Source organism: Erinaceus europaeus, chromosome 6, assembly GCF_950295315.1.
Source record: "Erinaceus europaeus chromosome 6, mEriEur2.1, whole genome shotgun sequence".
In the NCBI taxonomy this organism is placed as follows: Eukaryota; Metazoa; Chordata; class Mammalia; order Eulipotyphla; family Erinaceidae; genus Erinaceus; species Erinaceus europaeus.
In genome coordinates this window covers 34,458,049-34,482,168 of record NC_080167.1, presented here as the reverse complement: position 1 = coordinate 34,482,168, position 24,120 = coordinate 34,458,049, and the positions used below count along the sequence as shown (strand labels likewise).

The 24,120-nt window shown below is 40.0% G+C and overlaps 1 protein-coding gene across 3 annotated transcripts in view; it reads left to right on the top strand.

The window, feature by feature from the left end:
• The window catches only part of COG2 (component of oligomeric golgi complex 2), a 118,059-nt gene that overhangs the window by 51,458 nt on the left and 42,481 nt on the right, over nucleotides 1-24,120 (top strand). For all 3 annotated transcript variants that reach the window (XM_060192028.1, XM_007535127.3, XM_016193436.2), the window contains exon 10: nucleotides 11,209-11,348. In XM_060192028.1, the coding sequence (XP_060048011.1) occupies nucleotides 11,209-11,348 (140 nt within the window). The remainder of the gene's footprint in view (nucleotides 1-11,208; nucleotides 11,349-24,120) is intronic.

The following is a 24,120-nucleotide window of genomic DNA, read 5'->3' as shown; positions in this document are numbered from 1 at the left end:
GCTTTCTATGAAAATTGAATTAGTTTATCTCTACTATGTAATTTTGAAGGAAAATAAAAACTATTGATTGGATTTTAAAATATAGTATTTAAATATTTTATATAGCTTAAAAGATTAGAATGCCCTTTGTATATGTACAAAACATAAAGTCAGGTTATATTGGGTTGTAGGGAAAGTCAGTGAGACATTTTTGCATAGAAAAACATAAAAAATAATTTTAATAGATCATGGTTGATATTTCCAAAGTAAATTTGTATGTTTAAATTTTATGTTGACATCCCCCCCCCAGGCATAGTGAACTAGAGCCAGGTGGCCTGAATTCCTATGCTGCTCTTGTTCACTCTATTGCTAAGCCTCTTTATGCTTGTATTTCCTTGATTTTTGACATTTTTTATTCAGTATGACAGTCCTTGTAATTTATTTAATATACAATAATTGTAATTAATGGTAGAGTTGCATTTTATTTTACACTTTGTCCCACATTTCCTCCCTCCTCTTTGCTCCTTCTAGGGTTTCTCTCTTCCTTACTCTGATCCTTGTGCTTTGTATCACCTGCGCATAACTCGCTGTGCTACCGCCCGACTACCTCACTCTTCTTTTCTACCTCTATGTATTGTGAATTTTATCTTGTGTTTTCTCTTGTCTAATTTGGAAATCTTGTCCTTTCTTCCTGTGTATACTAAGTAATGTTAGTAGCTATTTGTCATAATTTGTATTAGTGGTTTTCAGCTCTTAATATAGGACGGCTATTGCATTTTAGTGTTAGGCACCCCACTCCATAGCATACATGTCTCCTGAGTCTGAGTTCTATTTTCTTCCTAAGTATTTATTTATGTTCATTAAAGAGAGACCCAAGAATGATCCCCCTTTTTTTCTGCACTTTTTAAAAATTTATTTATAAAACAAAACCATAGCAAGACCATAGGATAAGAGGGGTATAATTCCACACAATTCCACCACCAGAGTTCTGTATCCCATTCTCTCCCATGAAAATTTCCTATTCTTTATCTCTCTGGGAGCATGGACCCAGGATCATTATGGGGTGTAGAAGATGGAAGGTCTGGCTTCTGTAATTGCTTCTCCACTGGACATGGACCTTTTTATATGTGGTGACAGAAATTTAACATAGATTTAAATTTATTTTTTATTAGTGATTTAATATTTATTTAAAAATTGTAAGATAATAGAGGTATAATTCCATATAGTTCCCACCACCAGAGTTCTATGTCCCTATCCCCTCCATTGGAAACTGTAATAGTTCTATATCATTGATATGGGATGTCAATAACTATCAATATCTGTGTATATATTTTCCCCCATTTTTTTCCCCAATGGTCCTGCCTTCACTTCCTTTCTAAGGTACCCCTACATCTATTACTACTTCCAGTTGTCTTCCCTTTTATCTCTTCTCTCTCAGAGAAACATTACCTGGTTCCCTCTGGTGTTTTCCAGATTCACTTCCCTTTTACTGATAGTATAATAACAAGATTCCTGGTGACAAAAGCTTCAGGACCTGGTGGAATGGGGATACTGAACTCTCTGGTTTACTTCCCCTATCATTTACCCCCCTGGGAGTATAAACCAAAATTCTTTTGGGGGTGCAGAAGGTAAGAGTTCTTGCTTTTGTAATTGCTTCTCTGCTGGTAATGGGCATTGGTAGGTCAATCCATACCTTTAGCCTGTTTCTGTCTTTTCCTGGTGGGGTAGAGCTCTGGAGAGGTGAGGTTCCAAGAAGCATCTGCCCAGGGAAGTCAAGATAGAATCAGAGTAGCGGGGATCGAGCGGTGGCGCAGTGGGTTAAGCGCATGTGGCGCAAAGCGCAGGGACCGGGGTAAGGATCCCGGTTCGAGCCCCCGGCTCCCCACCTGCAGGGGAGTCGCTTCACAGGCGGTGAAGCAGGTCTGCAGGTGTGCAGGTGTCTATCTTTCTCTCCCCTTCTCTGTCTTCCCCATCTCTCTCCATTTCTCTCTGTCCTATCCAACAACGAATTGCGTCAACAAGGGCAATAATAATAGCCACAACGAAGCTACAACAAGGGCAACAAAAGGGGGAAAAATGGCCTCCAGGAGCGGTGGATTCATGGTGCAGGCACCGAGCCCAGCAATAACCCTGGAGGAGAAAAAAAAAAAAGAATCAGAGTAGCATCTGGAACTTGGTGGCTGAAAGGGCAGTAAGGTGGAAAGCAAGACAAAATGTTTGTTGTTGACAAACATTTCTACATAAGGTAGAAATGGAGCAGATGAAAATAGGGACCTTAGGGTAGAAGGAAGCTAGGAAATCTATTTTAGGAATTTCCTAGATGCCTGTGTCTTGGTAATCTTTGCTTGAGTTTGATAGCTAAGATGAAGATGGACTAGAAATACTGCCTAGTATCAATGTTGAGAATAGAAGTAGTAAGCAAGATTAGGACAGAAAGTTGCTTGCAAAGTTGAAGAAAATATGTAAATGTAAGTAACTATTTACTAAATAGATCTAACCTGGGGCCCATATCAATTTATATTTAGCACTGGAGCCTATAACTGCCAAGTCTCTTGTCAGACTGAGCTCACAGCTAGAACCAGTCTTCCTTGAGTGGCAGAGAACATGACCTAGCCTCCCTTCAGAAAGTGGAGCAGTCCCTACTATTGGTAGTTCATTCTTAAATGTTAGACCTTTCCTCTTGGATCATTTTACTCTTGAAATTCATTAGTTAGGAGAGTTATTATTTATTTTTTTGTTTTCAGAAAAGATATGTAAACAATAAGCTTCATTTTTTGTAGTAAATCCTCATTTTGTTTTTGCCCATAAATAAATATATGATTTTTATCTTTGAAAGGTAGTTTTTTATTTTATTTTATTTATTTATTCCCTTTTGTTGCCCTTGTTGTTTTATTGTTGTAGTTATTATTGTTGTTGTTGTTGTTGGATAGGACAGAGAGAAATGGAGAGAAGAGGGGAAGACAGAGAGGAGGAGAGAAAGATAGACACCTGCAGACCTGCTTCACCGCCTGTGAAGCGACTCCCCTGCAGGTGGGGAGCCGGGGTTCGAACCGGGATCCTTATGCCGGTCCTTGTGCTTTGCGCCACCTGCGCTTAACCCGCTGCGCTACAGCCCAACTCCCGAAAGGTAGTTTTACTGGATATAGAATTACTTGTACTTTGAACATTGTGAAAGTAGCTGTAAATTTAGGTATTGTTTCTATGTAGTTAATATCAATTTAGTTCTCAGACCTTTGTGATCTTCTCTGTGATTTGGGTTGCTGTTTCACTAATGTCTACTGTGAATTTTTATTACTATTACTGTTATTGTGTTTAAATTCATAGCATTAACAATCATATGATTGATGTGTTTTATTATTATAGCACATTTTTATCCATTTTTTCTTCAGTTGTGCTTCTCTTCCTTTTAAAAAATATTTTATTGCTTTAACATTGATTTACAGTGAATCTGTAGAAACATAGTTGTGTGTGTGTGTGTGTGTGTGTGTGTGTGTGTGTGTGTATACAACTCGCCACACTCAGAACCAAGATTCCGGTGCCATCACACCAAATAGAACTCTATACTTATTGTCCATTTATGTGCCCTTCCATTTCCTTCAGTAACCGTTGTAGTTTTCACAGTCTAAGTCATTTGGTTATAATTTTTTTTGCAGGTTCTTTTAAAGTCTTTATTTTACATGAGTGTAGTAATGCTGTGGTTGTCTTTTACTTCTTATTTTGGTTAATTATAGTCTCCTCAGTTCTACCCATTTTGCCCCACATGACACAATGTCATATTTTTCTAATTTCTGAGTAGTAGTCCATTGAGTATATTTCCCACAACTTCTTTTTCCACTGATGTGCTAATGGGTATTAATTTCTTTTTTTTTTTTGTCAATATTGAGTAAACTATGAACATAGGAGTGCACATTCTTTTAAATCAGTGTTTTCATGTCTTTTGGATTTTTTTTTTCCCTAGGACTGGTATTATACTAACACAAGTTATTTCTATTTATTTTATTTTATCTTATTTTTTATTTATAAAAAGGAAACATTGATAAAACCATAGGATAAGAGGGGTACAACTCTATTTTTTTATTTTTTAAGGACTCATCAATGAAGCTGTCTGGATCTAGGCTTTCATACTTGGGGAGACTTTTGGTTAATGATTTCTGCACTTGTGATAGACCTGCAAGCTAGTTCTGTCTGGTTCAGTCCTAGAATGTTGTGTGGCTTTCTAAGAGTGCATGTATCCATTTCTTTTAAGTTGTCTGGTGTGTTTACAAATATGTGCTCATAATATTTTCTTCTTTTTTTGTTGTTGCATAAACAACTTTTTTATTTGATATAGTCACATTTAATCATTTTTGCTTTTGTTCTCCTTGCCCATGAAGTGGTTTCTCCAAATACATCTTTAATGTTAAGGTCCTGAAACGTTTCACCAATGTATTCGTCTATGTTTTTTAAAGTTCCAGGCTTAATAACCATGTCACTGATTCATTTTGAGTTAATTTTGGTGCATGGTGTTAGGTGGCCTAGTTTGATTTTGACTAGAAATCATTTCCGTTCAAAATTTTGCTTATCTACTGCCAGCCTTTTCTTGGCCTTACAGTTCCTGTTGAGAAATCATCTGATAGTAAGATGGGAGTATTCTTTCAGGTGGCTCCGCTTTCTCTAATGGCTTTAAGTATCCTCTTTCTTTTACTTATTTTTTTGTTTTTTACTTCTCCACCTATCTTTTGTTTTATTATATTGTTATGTGTTTTTCAAATTAACTATGATCTTTTTTAAAATTTCTTTTTTTTTAATATTTATTTTATTTATTTCCTTTTGTTGCCCTTGTTTTTTTATTGTTGTAGTTATTATTGTTGTTGTCATTGTTGGATAGGACAGAGAGAAATGGAGAGAGGAGGGGAAGACAGAGAGGAAGAGAGAAAGATAGACACCTGCAGACCTGCTTCACCGCCTGTGAAGCGACTCCCCTGCAGGTGGGGAGCCGGGGTTCGAACCGGGATCCTTTTGCCGGTCCTTGTGCTTTGCGCCACCTGTGCTTAACCCGCTGCGCTACAGCCCGACTCCCTTTAAATTTCTTTATTGGGGAATTAATGTTTTACATTCAACAGTAAATACAAAAGTTTGTACATGCATAACATTTCTCAGTTTTCCATATAACAGTACAACCCTACTAGGTCCTCAGTATTTTTCTTTTCTTCTTCTTCCTCCACCTCTTCTTCTTTTTCTTTTCTTATTTTTAAAAAATATTTATTTATTTATTCCCTTTTGTTGGCCTTGTTGTTTTATTGTTGTAGTTATTCTTGTTGTCATCATTGTTGTTGGATAGGACAGAAAGAAATGAAGAGGGGAAGACAGAAAGGGGGAGAGAAAGATAATCACCTGCAGATCTGCTTCATCGCTTGTGAAGTGACTTCCCTGCAGGTGGGGTGCCGGGGGCTCGAACCAGGACCCTTGAGCTGGTCCTTGCACTTTGTGCCACCTGCGCTTAACCCGCTGCGCTACCACCTGACTCCCTTTTTCTTTTTAATTACCAGAGCACTGCTGAGCTGAGTGATGCACGGAATTGAACCTGGGACTTTGGAGCCTTAAGCATGAGAGTCTCTTTACATAACCATTATGCTGTCTATCCCCCTCCCCCCAATAATATTTTTCTGTGATCCCTTATATTTCTGATATAAAGTCATCTCTTTCTTTTTATCATGCCTCTCTTACTTAGTGATTCTAATGAAGGTTTTATCAACTTAATTTATTCTTTCAATGAACCAGCTCTAATTTCATTGTTTTTTTTTTATTTCATTCTTGCTGACTTTCTAATCTCTTTGTCATTCCTTTCCTAGTTCCTTCAGGTTTATTTGACTTTTTGTTGTTAAAGTGGGCCTACCATTGCTGTGAACTTCCCTCTTAATACATTTTTTGCTGAATTTTATAAGGCCTAATAGCACATTCTGTCACTTTTATGACAGATAGTTCTTTATATCTCTTCTGATTCGTAATCATGTTGACTAGTCTCCATGTTTCATATTTTCTTCATTTCCCTTTTGTGATTGATTCCCAGCTTCATCCCACTGTGATCAGAAACAAATGACCCTTCTTATGATTTCTGTTTTCACATAGTTACTTCTTGAGAAGTTCTATATCTAGAAGAATGTGTATTCATTCCTTGTGAGTCAGAAGTTTCTATGTATATACCTATCTCATCTGTTGCTTTAAGGCCACTATTTGTTGGTTTGTTTTTTTTTTCCCTTTGGTCCAGGTGATGAGTCTTTTCTATTAGCATGTAATATGATCCTTAACTATTACTGTATGAATGTGAATCATGCAATCCCTTTAGGTCACTTAGTACTTGTTCTCTGTTGGGTTGTTGGACAACCCAGTATAGTTGAGAGCGCCGATGTTAAGGAGATATTTGTGATGTTACTTCTGATTGTTGGATTGCTCCTTTAATAACATTAGAGTCTCTATATCTGTCCTTATTTTCTTTATTGACCTAATGTTTCTCTTACCTGATATTATAATTATTGTCCTTTTCTATATATTACTGGCATAGAACACCTTGCTTAAACCTTTTACTCTTCTGTTTATGCTTGCCTTGTTATCAAGTGTGAATTTCTTGTATGCAAAATTGTAGATAGCTCCTGTTCTTTGTATACATTCAGTCATGTATTATCTTTTGATTGCTGAATTCATACTGTTCACATTTGGAGTGATTATTCATCTGTGTGATTTGCTGCATTTATATATTTTGTTTTCTTATATTTTTTTCCCCTCCAGGGTTATTGCTGGGCTCGTGCCTGCACCATGAATCCACCGCTCCTGGAGGGCATTTTCCCCCCTTTTTGTTGCACTTGTTGTAGCCTCGTTGTGGGCATCATTATTGCCATTGTTGATGTTGTTCGTTGTTGGATAGGACAGAGAGAAATGGAGAGAGGAGGGGAAGACAGAGAGGGGGAGAGAAAGATAGACACCTGCAGACCTGCTTCACCGCCTGTGAAGTGACTCCCCTGCAGATGGGGAGCTGGGGGCTCGAACCGGGATCCTTACGCCGGTCCCTGCGCTTTGCGCCACATGCACTTAACCCACTGCGCCACCGCCCGACCCCCTGTTTTCTTATTTTTTTTTTAATCAATTTAATAATGATTGACAAGATTGTAGGATAAGATGGATACAATTCCATACAATTCCACCACGAGAGTTCCATATCTGATCCCCTCCGTTGGAAGCTTTCCTATTCTTTATCCCTTTGGGAGTATGGTCCCAGGATCATTATGGGGTGCCGAAGGTGGGAATTCTGGCTTCTGTAATTGCTTCTCCAGTGGACATGGACATTGACAAGGTAGTGTATACTCCCAGCCTGTTTCTATCTTTTCCTAGTGGGGCAGGGCTCTGGAGAGGTGGGATTCCAGGACACATTAGTGAGGGAAGTCAGGTTGACATCATAATATAGCATTTGCAAATTGGTGGTTGAAAAGCATTAAGATATAAAGCAGAACAATTTGTTTAATAACCAGGAACCTAAAGGCAAGAATATAGCAGGTGAGATTTGGGGTCTTCATGTTGAAGGAAGCTTGGAAGTCTATTTTAGGTATATTCCAAGGGGCCCATGACACTTTTTTGCCTCAGCCTGACAGGTAACATGCTGGTGGGCTAGAGGTATTGTCTAGGAAGATAGAGTCAGAGTTGGGAATAGGACTAGAAAGCTGAATAAGGGCAGAGAGTAGCTCCCAAATATGGGAAAAGTATATAAATACCATTAACTATAAACCCTATCAATCTGATCTGGGGCCCATGTTTGTGCATATTCAGCACAGGAGCCTGTATAATCTCTGCATCCCTCTAGGTCTGAGCTTACATTCCATGGTCATAGCTAGGAACAGTCTAGCTGCACTCATTTCAGGACCTGTCTTCCTTTAGTAGCAGAGTATGTCGACCTAGCCTTCGTCCAGAGAGTGGGGCGAAGCTTATTTATTTATTTTTATTAGTGGTTTAATAATGATTAACAAGATTGTAAGATTGTCCTCATATGGGAAGAAGGTAGGAAGGCTACTTTAGGTATGTTCCAAGGGGCCCATGGCTTTTTTTTTCACTTAATCTTATTTCTGTTTTTTTCTTTTCTTTTTTTTTTTACATAAGTTTTATTTATAAAATGGAAATACCGGGACTGGGCAGTGGCACAACTGTTTGAGTGCACATGTGATAATGCACAAGGACCCGGGTTCGAGTCCCCAGTCCCCACCTGCAGGAGGAAAGCTTTGCAAGTGGTGAAGCAATGTTGCAGGTGTCTCTGTCTCTCCCTCTCTATCACCCCCTTCCCTCTAGATTTCTGGCTGTCTCTATCCAATAAATAAAATAAAAATAATAAAAAAATAGGAAATACTGACAAGACCATAGGGTAAGAGGGGTAGAATTCCACATAATTCATGCCACAAGAATTCCGTGTCCCCATCCCCTCCCCTGATAGCTTTTCTATTTAACCCTCTGGGTGTATGGACCCAGGATCATTATGAGGTGCAGAAGGTATAAGGCCTGACTTCTGTAATTGCTTCCCTGCTGAACATGGGCATTGATAAGTTTATCTATTTTTTTTTTTTGCCTCCAGGGTTATTACTGGAGCTCAGTGTCTGTGCTACAGATCCACTGCTCCTGGAAGCCATTTCCCCCTTATTGTTGTCATTGTTACATAGGACAGAGAGAAATCAAGAGAGGAGGAGAAGCCAGAGATGGGGAGAGAAAGACAGACACCTGCAGACCTGATTCACTGTCCATGAAGCGACCCTCCTGCAGGTGGGGAGCCAGGGGCTGGAACCAGTATCCTTACACCAGTCCTTGTGTTTCACACCATGTGCGCTTAACCTGCTGCATTACTGCCTCCCCCCCCCTCCACCCCGACAGGTTTATCCATACTCTCATCCTCTTTCTTCCCCTAGTGAGGCAGAGCTCTGGGGAAGCAGGGCTCCAGGACACATTGGTGGGGTCATCTGCCCTAGGAGGTCTGGTTGGCATCATGGTAATATCTGGAAACTGGTGGCTGAAAAAAGAGTTAACATATAAAGCCAAACAAATTGTTGATTAATCATGAACCCAAAGGCTGGAATATTGCAGATGAAGATTTGAGGTCTCTCTTTTGGTAAAGATAGGTCTATTTAGGAGTATTCCAAGGGGCCCATGACTTTACTAGATTTTGCCTGAGCCTGACATCTAATATGTGTGTGACCTAAGCTATTGTCTGGGGAGATGGTGTCATAGTTGGAAAAAGGACCAGAAAGCTGGATCAGGGAAGAGAATTGCTTCTGGAAAAAGTATAACTGTAAACCCCATTGATTTGATCTCAGGCCCATATTCACCACAGGAACCTATGTAACCTCTGCATCCCTGTAGTTCTGAGCTCACATTCTGTGATCATGGCTAGGAACACTCCAGGCTGCACTGATTTCAGGAACTATCTTCCTCAGGTGATAGGCAGAGGTGCCCATGACTTTAATAAATTTCCTGAGCCTGATAAGCTAACATGCAGTTGGACTAAAAGTCTTGTCTGGGAAGATGGTGTCAGAGTTGCGAATAGGACTGGAAAGCTGGATTAGAACAAAGAGTAGCTCCCAAACATGAGGAAAATATGTAAATACCATTAACTTTGATTATTTTATATTCTTGCTGTTCTTTTTCACACAGAGTTGTCTGGTAAAGTAATTTTTGTGTGCCAAATTAAGTAAAACTTGAAGCAGTTTGTAGATAGTACATGCTAAGTAACATTAGCTGGTGCTCTTGTTTCTAAACATATCATGATAACCCGTGCTGTTTGATTCTTTCTTTTGAAAATTGTCTACGTCTTCCAGAGAGATCTTAAGAATTATACTATGGGGTGGAGGGGAGCCATTGGTGTCCTGGTGCATGATGGTGAAAAAGGACCTAAGTTGGGTGTTTTGTAGACACCTGTCATGGTGAGATGAGAAATTTTACTCATATGGGCGGTGGGGGGGGAGGTGTAGATAGCATAAAGGTTATGCCATCCCCTGCCCCACCATAAGCCAGAGCTGATCAGTGCTCTTGTTTTTAAAAATAAAGAGGGGCTGGGTGGTAGTGCACCAGGTTAAATGCACATAGTAGGAAGTGCAGGGACCAGCACAAGGAACCCAGTTCAAGTCCCTGGCTTCCCACCTGCAGGGGATTAGCTTCACAAGCAGTGTAGCAGGTTTGCAGGTGTCAATATCTTTCTCTCCCCCTCTCTTTCTTCCCCTCCTCTCTCAGTCTTTCTCTATCCTATCCAACAACAACAATGGAGAAAACAGCCATCTAGAGCAGTGGATTCGTAGGCACTGAGCCCCAGTGGTAACCCTGGAGGGGAAACAAAAAAGTCTCACAGGGTTATTGTTGTTTTCGCCCAGCTGGCTTCACGAGCGGGTAACAGACGACCCGGGACTCATGGCTGGGTTGTACGTAGTATCTCTTTATTCATGCAGGACGCAGCGCAATCTATACTAAGCTAAGCTAAACTAAAAACTACAAACAATCTTGTCCTTATAAATATACTAGCCCAGTAGGGTGGGAACAGGATGCGATGCAGAGAGGGTGGAGAGAAAAGTGACTGGCGAAAATCAGGGTGTGACAAGGAGAGGGGGCGGAGCAGGCAAGAATTCTACCACTGAACCACCAATGCCCTGGAGGGAGGGTGGTGCTTGTTAACAGCGGTTATGTAAATAGAATGAAGTGGTTATGTAAATAGAATAGTGTTAAGCAGGGGGGATTAAACTAATGAAACAGAAAGGGTTTTTAGAAGCATACCAACAGGTTATAAAAAAAAATAAATAATAAATAAATTTTACTCGTGTGTCAAAAACTATACTCTAAACCATGAAACCATTACCCTCCTGAATAAAATGCCAAAAAGGGGTGAGAAGCATTATACTACTAAGACTACCATTTCTTTTACTTATGATTGATGAAGTAGGAATGCCTTTTAGAACCTAAGAGTATCCCTAAAGAGTTCTGAACTCAAAATGCTTGGTTTTCTATGTAGACTTGCCACAAAAGACCTTTAATATGTCACAGAACTGCTGTAGGTATCACATGATCTTGAGGTTGGGACCTTGAAAGGAACAGTTCTTAAGCCCTGTTGGTTCTAAGAAATATCCTTTTATATGCTGATCTTTTTTTATATTGATTATATTTATTTGTATATACTCCCAACTCTAGTTGGTTAGCTTGCTTATGATGAAAAATCTGCCTTTTTTTATGTTTTAGAAATATACCATAAGTATGAATTTTGTAAGAACATTTGAACGACAATGTGGATCACAGGCCAGTGTGAAAAGGTTAAGATCACATCCTGCCTATCACAGCTTCAATAATAAATGGAACTTGCCTGTTTATTTTCAAATAAGGTCAGTAATTTATTCACACCCCTGTGTCAATCCTTCTGATATAGAATTTGACCAAAATTGAAAAATATTGACCCACATAGCTCCTTCTTTGTGATCACTATATTATTCTTTGGGAAATGAAGTTTAATGTAGAAATTAATTATATTATGATTGCCAAAGTTTTATTTCCTACTAATTAAATATTTCAGAATTCTAGACTCCGCTTCGTTGATAATTGTTGTGTCCTCATCCATCATGAAGAGATACAGAAAGTCAGAGTTATATAGCAAATCTTTCTTTGCCCTTTTCCTTTTTTATTATTTTTTAATTAATTAACTTATTTAAAAAAGGACACTGACAAAACCGTAGGATAGGAGGGGTACAACTCCACACAATTCCCACCAGCAGATTTTTATATCCCATCCCCTCCCCTGATAGCTTTCCCATTCTTTATCCTTCTGGGAGTATGGACCCAAGGTCATTGTGGGTTGCAGAAGGTGGAAGGTCTGGCTTCTGTAATTGCTTCCCCGCTGAACATGGGCATTGACTGGTTGGTCCATACTCCCAGTCTGCCTCTCTCTTTCCATAGTAGGGTGGGTCTCTGGGGAAGTGGGGCTCCAGGACACACTGGTGGGGTCGTCTGTCCAAGGAAGTCTGGTCGTCATCATGCTAGCATCTGGAACTTGGTGGCTGAAAAGAGAGTTAACATACACAGCCAAACAAATTGTTGAACAATCATGAACTTAAAGGCTGGAATAGTGCAGATGAAGTGTTGGGGGGTACTCACTGCAGATTAATGTGTACTTTTGCTTTCAGGTATATATTTTGCCCTAGTTTATGGATACCTGTGAACATATGCTGTATCTCAGGGGACTTGATCTATATCTAGGTTTTGGGACTTTGTTAGGAAGTGAACCATCTGGAATAGAATTAGAGAATACTATGAAAGTAAAGGTCTCATCCAAGTAATGAAGCTGAAGGGTTGTCATTCCACACCTGAAGTCTCTGGATACAGTCTGAAGTGAAGCATGCTGAAGTGGCACTCGTTGCGTTGCTTAGGTTGTGATCGGCGGATGCAATATTATTTGATTTGAATTGAAAGAAGCATGCAGGAAAGTGGGCCCCACCCTAAGGTTCCAGGACTGGGGGAAATATAGGCTTTATAATGGAATGTGAGGTTCCTACTGTCTTAGGGTTCAGGAAGACAATGGATAGTTATTGTTATCATACCATTATTTGATAGTTGGTTAACTTTGAAAAGTCTGTTTGTTAGGATTTGGTGTATAATACAACCAACATCTTGTATATAACTGTGACACTAGTTGCTTCTGTTCTTCCTGGTCTAGACTTTTGAGAGAGTGAACATATCAAAGACTCAGCCTATGTATTAAAAAGACTCAGACTGTTTTAAAAAGTTCGAGACATGCAATCAATTTTTCCCCTCTCATATTAATTAGTGATTTATATGACTACAATTTAATAGCAGTGTACATAAACACCATTCCCACCACCAAAAGACTGTGTCCCATCCAATGCACCCACCCCTGTGCCCCCCACCCCCCCGCTGCCCCAGGAAGCCGAATGTCCATGCTCCCCCCTTCCCACAGGGTGTTTACATTGGTGCCCTACTATTTAGTGAAATACTGCTTTGAGTTTCCCTATCATTTCTTTTTTCTCAACTTCTGTTGATGAGTGAGATCATCCCATACTCATCTTTATCTTTCTGACTTAGCTCACTTAACATAGTTCCTTCTAGCTCTGTCCAAGATGGGTCAGAGAAGGTGGGTTCATTGTTCTTAATAGCTGTGCAGTATTCCACTGTCTATATATACCATAGCCTTCTCAGCCATTCATCTGTTGTTGAGTACCTGGCTTGCTTCCAGGTTTTAGCTATTATGAATTGTGCTGCTATGAACAGGTGTACACATATCTTTTTGATTGGGCATTATGGAATACTTGGGTTATAACCCAAGGAGAGGAATTACTGGGTCATATGGAAAGTCCATGTCTAGCTTTGTGAGAGTTCTCCAGACTGCTTTCTACAGAGGCTGGACCAATTTACATTCCCGCCAGCAGTGCAGAAGGGTTTCTCTGTCCCCACAGCCTCTCCAGCATTTGTTGCTGCTGTCTTTTTTGATGTACGCCATTCTCACAGGAGTGAGGTGGTATCTCAATGTTGTCTTTATTTGCATTTCTCTGACAATCAATGACCTGGAGCAGTGTTTCATATGTTTGTTAGTCTTTTGGATCTCCTCTGAAGTGAATGTTTTGTTCATATTGTCTGCCCATTTTTGGATGGGGTCATTTGCTTTTTTGGTGCCAAGTTTGCTGAGCTCTTTATATATTTTGGTGATTAGTTTCTTGTCTGATGTATGGCATGTGAAGATCTTCTCCCATTCTGTGAGGGGTCTCTTTGTTTGTGTGATAGTTTCTTTGGCTGTGCAGAAGCTTTTCAATTTTATGTAGTCCCGTTGGTTTGTTTCTGTTTTAGTTTTCCTTGCACAATTGGGTTTCTTTCATCAAAGATGTACTTGAGGTTTAGGTGGGAAAGTGTTCCACCAATGTTTTCCTCTAAGTATTAGATAGTTTCTGCTCTAACATCCAGGTCTGTGATCCATTTGGAGTTGATTTTTGTTTCTGGTGAGATAAGGTGGTTCAATTTCATTCTTCTTCATGTTACAACCCAGTTTTCCCAGCACCATTTATTGAAGAGAGCCTCCTTTCTCCATTTAATACTTTGGGCCCCCTTATCAAAGATTAGATGTCCATATTTGTGGGGGTTTAGTTCTGGTGTTTTAATTCTGTTCCATTGGTCAGTGTGCCTATCTTTGTTCCAGTACGAGGCTGTTTTGATGATGATAGCATTGTAATATAATTTGAGATCTGGGAGTGTGATGCCTCCATTTCTGTTTCTTTTCCTCAAGATGGTTTTGGCAATTCTAGGTGTTTTCTGGTTCCAGATAAATGATTGTAGTTTTTGTTCTATTCTCTCTCTTTTTTTTTTATTTAAGAAAGGATTAATTAACAAAACCACAGGGTAGGAGGGGTACTCCACACAATTCCCACCACCCAATCTCCATATCCCCCACCTCCCCTGATAGCTTTCCCATTCTCTATCCCTCTGGGAACATGGACCCAGGGTCATTGTTGGTTGCAGAAGGTAGAAGGTCTGGCTTCTGTAATTGCTTCCCTGCTGAACATGGGCGTTGACTGGTTGGTCCATACTGCCAGTCTGCCTCTCTCTTTCCCTAGTAGGGTGTGTCTCTGGGGAAGCTCAGCTCCAGGACACATTGGTCGGGTCTTCAATCCAGGGAAGCCTGGCCAGCATCCTGATGGCATCTGGAACCTGGTGACTGAAAAGAGAGTTAACGTACAAAGCCAAACAAATTGTTGAGCAATCATGGACCCAAAGCTTGGAATAGTGGAGAGAAAGTGTTAGGGAGGTACTCACTGCAAACTCTAGTGTACTTCTGCTTTCAGGTATATATTTTGCAGTAGTTTATGGATACGTGTGAACATATGCTCTCTCTCACAGAAACTGCTGTATATCTAGGTTTTGGGACTTTGTTAGAAAGTGAACCACCTGAGATGAAATTAGAGTATACTGTGAAAGGAAAGGTCTCACCCGAGTAATGAAGCTGAAGGGTAGTCATTCCACACGTGAAGTCTCTGGACACAGTCTGAAGTGAAGCATGTTGAGGTGGCAATCATTGTGTTGGTTAGGTTGTGATCGGCGGATGCAATATTATTTGGTTTGGATTGGGAGATGCATACAGGAAAGTGGGCCCTATCCAAGGGTTCCAGGACTGGGGGAAGTTGGGGCTCTATAGTGGAGATGTGAGGTTTCTGCTGTCTTAGGGTTCAAAAAGACAATCGATAGTTAATGTTATCATCACATTATTTGTTAATTGGGTTAACTTTGAAAAGTCCTTTTGTTATGGTTGGCTGTACAGTACCCAGTATCTTGTATATAGCTGTGCTATTGGATGTTTCTCATCTACTTGGTCTAGGCTTTTGAGAGAGTCCACATATCAAATACACAGCCTATATATTAAAAAGATTAAGTTTGTGTTTTGAAAAACTTTGAGACATACAATTGATTTTCCCCCTCTCATATTAATTAACTAGTGATTTATATGACTACATTTTGCTAGGAGTGTACATAAACACCATTCCCACCACCAAAAGACTGTGACCCATCCCTCCCACCCACTCCCACGCCCCACTGGCCCAGGAAGCTGCATGTTTATCCCTTACCACAGGGTTTTTACTTTGGTGCCCTACTTACAATTTGGTCAGGTCCGGCTTTTAGTTTCCCTTTCAGATCTTCTTAGTCAACTTCTGTTGATGAGTGGGATCATCCCATACTCATCTTTATCTTTCTGACTTAATTCACTTAACATAAGTCCTTCTAGCTCTGTCCAAGATGGGTTCATTGTTCTTGATAGCTGTATAGTATTCCATTGTGTATATATACCACAGCGTTCTCAGCCACTCATCTGTTGTTGGGCACCTGGGTTGCTTCCAGGTTTTAGCTATTATGAATTGTGTTGCTATGAACATAGGAGTACACACCTCTTTTTGGTTGGGTATTATGGAGTAACCAGGAAAGGAATTACTGGATCATATGGAAGGTCCATGTCTAGTCTTCTGAGAGTTTTCCAGTTGCTCTCCACAGAGGCTGGACCAATTTACATTCCCACCAGCAATATAAAAGGGTTCCTCTGTCCCCAAAGCCTCTCCATCATTTGTTGCTGCTGTCCTTTTTGATGTATGCCATTCTTACAGGAGTGAGGTGGTATCTTAGTGTTGTCTTAATTTGCATTTCTCTGACAATCAGTGACCTAGAGCAGTTTTTCATATGTTTGTTAGCCTTTTGGATGTCCTCTGTAGTGAATGTTTTATTCATATCCTCTGCCCATTTTTGGATGGGGTCATTTGCTTTTTTGGTGCTAAGTTTGCTGAGCTCTTTATATATTTTGGTGATTAGTTTCTTGCCTGATGTATGGCATGTGAAGATCTTCTCCCATTCTGTGAGGGGTCTCTTTGTTTGTTTCATAGTTTCTTTGGATTTGCAGAAGCTTTTCAATTTGATGTAGTCCCATTGGTTTGTTTCTGCTTTAGTCTTCCTTGCAATTGGGTTAGATTTATCAAAGATGTCCTTGAGGTGTAGGTGGGAAAGTGTTTTACCAATGTTTTCCTCTAAGTATTTGATTGTTTCTGGTCTGACATCTAGGTCTTCGATCCATTTGGAGTTGATTTTTGTTTCTGGTGAGATAAAGTGGTTCAATTTCATTCTTCTGCATGTTACAACCCAGTTTTCCCAGCACCATTTATTGAAGAGAGCCTCCTTTCTCCATTTAATCCTTTGGGCCCCCTTATCAAAAATTAGATGTCCATAGGTATGGGGATTTATTTCTAGGCTTTCAATTCTGTTCCACTGGTCTGTGTGCCTATTTTAGTTCCTGTACCATGCTGTTTTGATGATGATGGCTTTATAATATAGTTTAAGGTCTGGGAGTGTGATGCCTCCATTTCTGTTTCTTTTCCTCAAGATGGTTTTGGCAATTCTAGGTGTTTTCAGGTTCCAGATAAATGATTGTAGTGTTTGTTCTATTCTCTTAAAGAAGCTTGGTGGAACTTTGATGGATATTGTATTAAATTTGTATATGGCTCTGGGGAGAATATTCATTTTGATGATATTTATTCTTCCAATCCATGAGCATGCGATATCTTTCCATTTCTTGGTATCAGTTTCTATTTCTTTGAGTAGCGACTCAGTTTTCAGCATACAAGTCTTTCACTTCTTTGGTCAACTTTCTTCCTAGTTATTTGATTGATTTTGCTGAAACAGTAAATGGGAGTGATTTCTGGATATCTTCTTCTTCAGATTTAGTGTTTGCATAAAGAAATGCCACTGATTTTTGTACATTGATTTTGTAGCCTGATACCTTGCTATATTGCCTAATAACTTCCAGTAATTTTCTGCTGCATTCTTTAGGTTTTTCTATATATACTGTCATATCATCTGCAAATAGTGAGAGCTTGGCTTCTTCCCTTCCAATCTGTATTCCTTTGATTTCTTTTTCTTGCCTGATTGCTATGGCAAGAACTTCCAATACTATGTTGAAGAGTAATGGTGATAGTAGACAGTCCTTTCTAGTCCCAGATCTGAGGGGGAATGCTTTCACCTTCCGTCCATTGAGTATGATGTTGGCTGTAGGTCTGCTATATATGGATGTCACTATCTTGAGGAATTTTCTTTTTATTCCTATTTTTTGTACTGTTTTGAGCATGAATGGGTGTTGAATTTTGTCAAAGGCTTTCTCTGCATCTATTGACATAATCATGTAGTTTTTGGCTTTGCTTTTATTGATGTGGTGAATGACATTGATTGACTTACATATGTTGAACCAGCCTTGCATTCCTGGGATAAATCCCACTTGGTCGTGATCAACAATCTTTTTGATACACTGCTGTATCTGGTTGGCCAAGATCTTGCTTAGTATTTTGGCATCAGTGTTCATCAGAGATACTGGTCTGTAGTTTTCCTTTTTTGCTGTGTCCCTATCTGCCTTTGTTATCAGGGCGATGTTGGCTTCGTAGAAGGTGGAAGGGAGTGTTCCTGGGCGATGTTGGCTTCGTAGAAGGTGGAAGGGAGTGTTCCTGTTTCTTTGATCTTGTGGAAAAGGTTAAGAAGTATGGGTATTAACTGTTTCCTGAAAGTTTTGTAGAATTTGTTTTTGAAGCCAGGACTTTTTTTGTTAGGGAGATTCTTAGTAACTTAGTAACTGTTCTTAGTAACTGTTTTGATTTCTTTGTCTGTGATTGGTTTATTTAGGTTTTGTAGTTCTTGTTTAAATTTTGGACGGGCATTATGTTTCTAGGAATTGTTCCATTTCTTCCAGATTCTCTAGCTTGGTAGCGTATAGTTCATCATATAAGTTTCACATGATTCTCTGGATTTCTGTGGTGTCAGTTGTGATATCTCCTCCATCATTTACAATTCTATTAATTTGAGTCTTCTCTCTTTTTTTTTGGTGAGTCTGGCAAGGGATATGTCAGTTTTGTTTAATCTTTCAAAGAACCAACATTTGGCTTCATTAATCTTTTGTATCATTCTCTTATTTTTGATGTTCTTTATTTCTGCTCTAATTTTAGTGATTTCTGTCCTGGTTGCTTTAGTGTTCCTTTGTTCCTCTTCCTCTAAGTCCTTGAGGTGTGCAGTAAGGTCGTTCATTTGAGCTTTTTCTTGTTGTTTAATATGTGATTGTATGGCTATGAGTTTCCCTGTCAATACTGCTTTAGCTGTGTCCCAAGTATTTTGGTAGCTTGTGTCTTCATTTTCATATGTTTCTAGGAACACTTGAATTTCTTGCTTGAGTGTCTCTCTGACCCAGTGGTTCGTAAGCAGTATGTTGTTTAGTTTCCAAATTCTGTGTCTTAATAATTTTCTGTTTGTTGTTAAATGTTAGTTTTACTGCACTGTGGTCTGAGAAGATACTTGGTGTCAGTGATTTCAATGCTCTTGAATTTGTTGATGCTTTCTTTGTGGCCTAACATGTGGTCTATCCTTGTGTATGTGTTATGTGGATTTGAAAGAGTGTATATTCCAGTTTTTTGGGGTGAAGGACTTCTATAATTTCCTCTAGAATGTTTCCTTCCCCTTCCTGTCTTTCTTCCTCTGGAAGCCAATTATACGAATGTTCCTTCTTTTGAGATCGTCCCATATGTCTCTGTTGTAGTTTTCAGTGTCTGTCAATCTCTTTTTGAGCTCTTTTACCTCTTTCTTAGTTTTCTCTAGCTCATTGTCTGGCTAATTCTGTTTTCTTCTTCTGTTAGTGTGCTTTTCCTTCCGTCAGCTTCTTTCTTCAGTTCAGCTATTTCAGCTTTCAGTTCTCTATAATTACCTCAAGGTAACTAGTATTTTTCTTGAGGGTCTCATCCGTTGTTTCCCTAATTCTGCTAGCCTTTTCCTCCAAAGTTGTTTTCAAGTTTATTATTGCTTGCATAATTTTTTTTCTCTTTTTTTTTTGTAATTTTATTTATCTTCCCTTTTGTTGCCCTTGTTGTCTTTTTTTATTGTTGTTGTAGTTGTAGTTGATGTCGTCGTTGTTGGATAGGACAGAGAAAAATGGAGAGAGGAGGGGAAGACAGAGAGGAGGAGAGAAAGACAGACACCTGCAGATCTGCTTCACCGCCTGTGAAGCGACCCCCTGCAGGTGGTGAGCCGGGGCTCGAACCGGGATCCTCATGCCGGTCTTTGTGCTTAGCGCCACCTGCCCTTAACCCGCTGCGCTACAGCCCGGCTCCCCAATATTTTTTTTTTTAATCTATTGTTACTTCTGGCTGATTTGTAGTTTCTTCTGGGCTCTTGTCTTCATTCTTTGTAGTAGCAGTTTTATTTGCTCTTGGTTTAACCATTTTTTTAATTGATTTGTTTTTTATTTTTATGTTCTGTTTCTGAGTTGTTGTGTTTTGAGTACAAATCATGCTATATAAATGCCTTTATGACAAATGTAATCACCAACCTCAGAGATTACAGTAGTAACTGAAGCAAGGATTGAAGCACTTTAATCATACTAGTTATCCAAACAATTTTTCCAGTCCAAGAGAAAATAGCAACCAAATCAAAAAGAAAGACAAGGAAAGACAAAGACAAATCAAACCAAATCAAAAAGAACAGACACTTATGCAAATCTACTGTTCACTGTAAATTCTAGGGGTAGCAAGAGGATAAAGGAAGTAGAGCAGAGACACACACAAAGAGAGTACACTTTGTCAGATTTCTTCCCCAAAATAATTCACAAATGAGTATCAGTGAATTCAGAAAGCAGAAGGAGGAGGAAGAAAGGAAGACAAGAATGAGAAAAAGAAAAAAAGGACAGAGAGCAAATAAAAGAAAAAAACAAAAAAAAAAGCAGTGAAAGGAAATAGTTTTAAAAATTAATTAATTAATTATTTTTTAAATTAGCTAGGAACCGAGGGAGAAGGGGGAGAGTGGATAGAGGAGTTAGGAAGAGTGAAACAAGTTCCTCTCACAATGGATAGGAGACCAATGGAAAATACACTAAGAGTTAATTTTGGTCAACCTGAAGGAGGGAGGGAAAGGGAGACGCTTATATATAACAGTAATAATAAAATGGAACAGAGTAAAAACCATTAACAGTCGGTCTGAAGCTTGGACAGCTCCCAATTGGCTCAGGCACCCTTTAAAGAGGCAGCCAATTGTTAAAACAAAACAAAACAAAAACAAACAAACAAAAAAAAAACCTCCAGGCAGTCTTTCCCAGGTGGGGTGAGGCTCTGCTTGGTCAGATATTTGTAGCTCCAATGGCCACTTAGAAAAAAGAAAGAGCAAAGGGATTCAGAAAGGAACAGGATTAGAATGACACCCCTACTGAGTCAGGAATCATGGTAAAGAAAAAAGCTCAGCAGGGAGCCTGCTAGTAGCAGCTCTCCAAGTCCCTGGGGTCTGGTTATGGGGGGGGAGAAGAGGGGTGCACTTTGGGAATAATAAAAAAATTTCCTTTCCTTTTTCTCTATTTTCTAACCCAAACTCAGCTATAGTCACCTCCTTGGTGACTCTTGCTTTGAACCCCTTGTTCACCTTCCTGCTGAAGGCCAGGAATCCTACTCTTTCCAGCAGTTGTTGTCGGAGCTCACACCAGCAGCTGCTTCCAAGTTATCATCTTGGCTCTGCCCCCTAATTCTTTTTTTCTACCTCATTTTTCTTTTTTTTTTTGGTTTATTTTATTTTTTATTTTTTTTATTTAAGAAAGGATAAATTAACAAAACCATAGGGTAGGAGAGGTACAACTCCACACAATTCCCACCACCCAATCTCCATATATCCCACTCCCTCCCCTGATAGCTTTCCCATTCTCTATCCCTCTGGGAGCATGGACCCAGAGTCACTGTGGGTTGCAGAAAGTGGAAGGTCTGGCTTCTGTAATTGCTTCCCCGCTGAACATGGATGTTGACTGGTGGGTCCATACTCCCAGTCTGCCTCTCTGTTTCCCTGTTAGGGTGGGTCTCTTGGGACACGGAGCTCCAGGACACATTGGTGGGGTCTTCAGTCCAGGGAAGCCTGGCCGGCACCCTCATGGCATCTGGAACCTGGTGACTGAAAAGAGAGTTAACGTACAAAGCCAAACAAATTGTTGAGCAATCATGGACCCAAAGCTTGGAATAGTGGAGAGGAAGTGTTGGGGGGTACTCACTGCAAACTCTAGTGTACTTCTGCTTTCAGGTATATATTTTGCAGTAATTTATGATGGGTACGTGTGAACATATGCTCTCTCTCACCGAAACTAATGTATATCTAGGTTTTGGGACTTTGTTAGAAAGTGAACCACCTGGTATGGAATTAGAGAATACTATGAAAGGAAAGGTCTCACCCGAGTAATGAAGCTGAAGGGTAGTCATTCCACATGTGAAGTCTCTGGACACAGTCTGAGGTGAAGCATGTTGAGGTGGCAATCCTTGTGTTGATTAGGTTGCGATCAGCAGAAGCAATATTATTTGATATGGATTGGGAAAGGCATACAGGAAAGTGGACCCTATCCAAAGGTTCCAGGACTGAGGAAAGTAGAGGCTCTATAGTGGAGATTTGGTCAGGTCCTGCTTTTAGTTTTCCTTTCAGATCTTCTTCCTCAGCTTCTGTTGATGAGTGGGATCATCCCATACTCATCTTTATCTTTCTGACTTAGCTCACTTAACATAATTCCTTCTAGCTCTGTCCAAGATGGGTCAGAGAAGGTGGATTCATTGTTCTTAATAGCTGTGCAGTATTCCATTGTGTATATATATATACCACAACCTTCTCAGCCATTCATCTGTTGTTGAGCACCTGGCTTGCTTCCAGGTTTTAGCTATTATGAATTGTGTTGCTATGAACATAGGTGCATACATATCTTTTTGATTGGGCATTATGGAATCCTTGGGGCATTATGGAATCTTGGCTCCACCCCCTAATTCTTTTTTTCTACCTCATTTTTCTATTCTCTCTCCCCTCTGCTGTTTTGTATAGTTCAGCTATTTTATTATTGTGTTCTGATATTTTTTTAGGTTGTTCACCTAGTTGTGAACAACTTCTCTGATTACCCTGAGATAGTGTTTTCTTTCAGAGTCTCATTAGTTGTTTCCACATCTCTTATAACTTTACTTGCAAACTTTTTCCTCACTCCTGTGACTTACTCCTCAATTAATATTTGGATGTTAACCTAATTCTCTGGGCTTCTACTTTTGGGGGGCTTTTAGCTGGACCTTTGTCCTGGTTCATTTCTCCAATGTTTCTTCTTTGTTTAACCATTGTATTTTATGCGTTATGAGGTCCCTCTCAGTACTTTTTAAATTGGTGATCACTCTTGCCTGGATTGACTTATATAAGTAAGTTCTTAAAGAGCTCACAGTTTTGGAAAGTAACAGTTGTTTCAATGTTATGTTTTAAAGCCTCTTTTGTTCTTTTTCTTCCATGTAGGCTATGGGAGCCTGAGGGCTTTTTAAGTAGGCCCTTTTTTTATTCCCTTTTTTTGTTGCCTTTTTTTTTTTATTTTTGTAGTTATTGTTGTCATTATTGGATAGGACAGAGAAAAATGGAGAGAGGAGGGGAAGACAGAGGGGGAGAGAAAGATAGACACCTGCAGACCTGCTTCAACACTTGTGAAGCGACTCTCCTGCAGGTGGGTGGACTCAAACTAGGATCATTATGCTGGTTCTTGCACTTTGGGTCATGTGTGCTTAACCTGCTGTGCTACCGCCCAACTACCTATAAGTAGGCTTTTTAGCTTAGTCACTCACTCCTGACTAAGAGATAAATCATGGTGGGGGAGTTAACGCTGTATAGCACAGTGGTTATGCACAGAGACTCCCATGTCCCAAATATCCAGAGCGAGGCTGTAAGTACTACTTGGCCCTGTGAGTATCCAGACAAGTCCTGTTTATACTCAGGGTTCAGTGGCAGTTATTACCGTGTCTCCCCAGTTCATCAGGAGAACAATGTGGAAAGGCTCCCACTATTGAGCCCCCCCTCTACCCCTCTGAGGTGTAGATGTTCTCCTAAGGCCAGTCTCTGCCCACCCCATGTCAGCACGGGGCCCCCTGGCTGCTGCTCCAGGCTCCAAGGGGCAGTAGCAACGGAGACTCACAATTGCATTTGGTGATTCTTAGGGTATATCTCTCCTCCCTTCAGCAATATTTTTGTTGGTAAAACAGACTGGAGATGCCACTTCAGCCGGAAAACTGCCAGACTGTTACCAGCAGCTCAGGATTAGATATGGGCTTTAGCCCCAGGAGTTTCTCCTTAGGCTCCTCTGTCCAGGAGCCACACATGTTTCCACTCACTAGTGATTTGGTGGGTTCCCAAAGTATTTCTAGTCCTGCATTGTTTCAGTCCCAGGTGGTCTCCTTTGATCTTCCTAGTTGACTGGGGAGAGGAGAGGAGAGAAATGCAGCTACTATTACTCTGTAGCCCCACCCCATTGTGTAATTTAATGATGATTAATAGGATTGTAAAATAACAAGGGTATATAATTCTAGTCCCACCACCAGTGCTCTGTGTCCCATTTCCTCCATCGGAAGCTTCTTTATTCTTTATCTCTCTGGGAATATGGACCAAAGTTCTTTTTGGGGTGCAGAAGTTGGAATGTCTGGCTTCTGTAATTGCTTCTCTGCTGAATATGGATGTTGGCAGGTCAGTCCATAAACCCAGCCTGTTTCCCTAGTGAGGTAGGGCTCTGGAAAGGTGAGACTTTGGTACACATTGCTGAGGTCATCTGCCCAGGGAAATCAG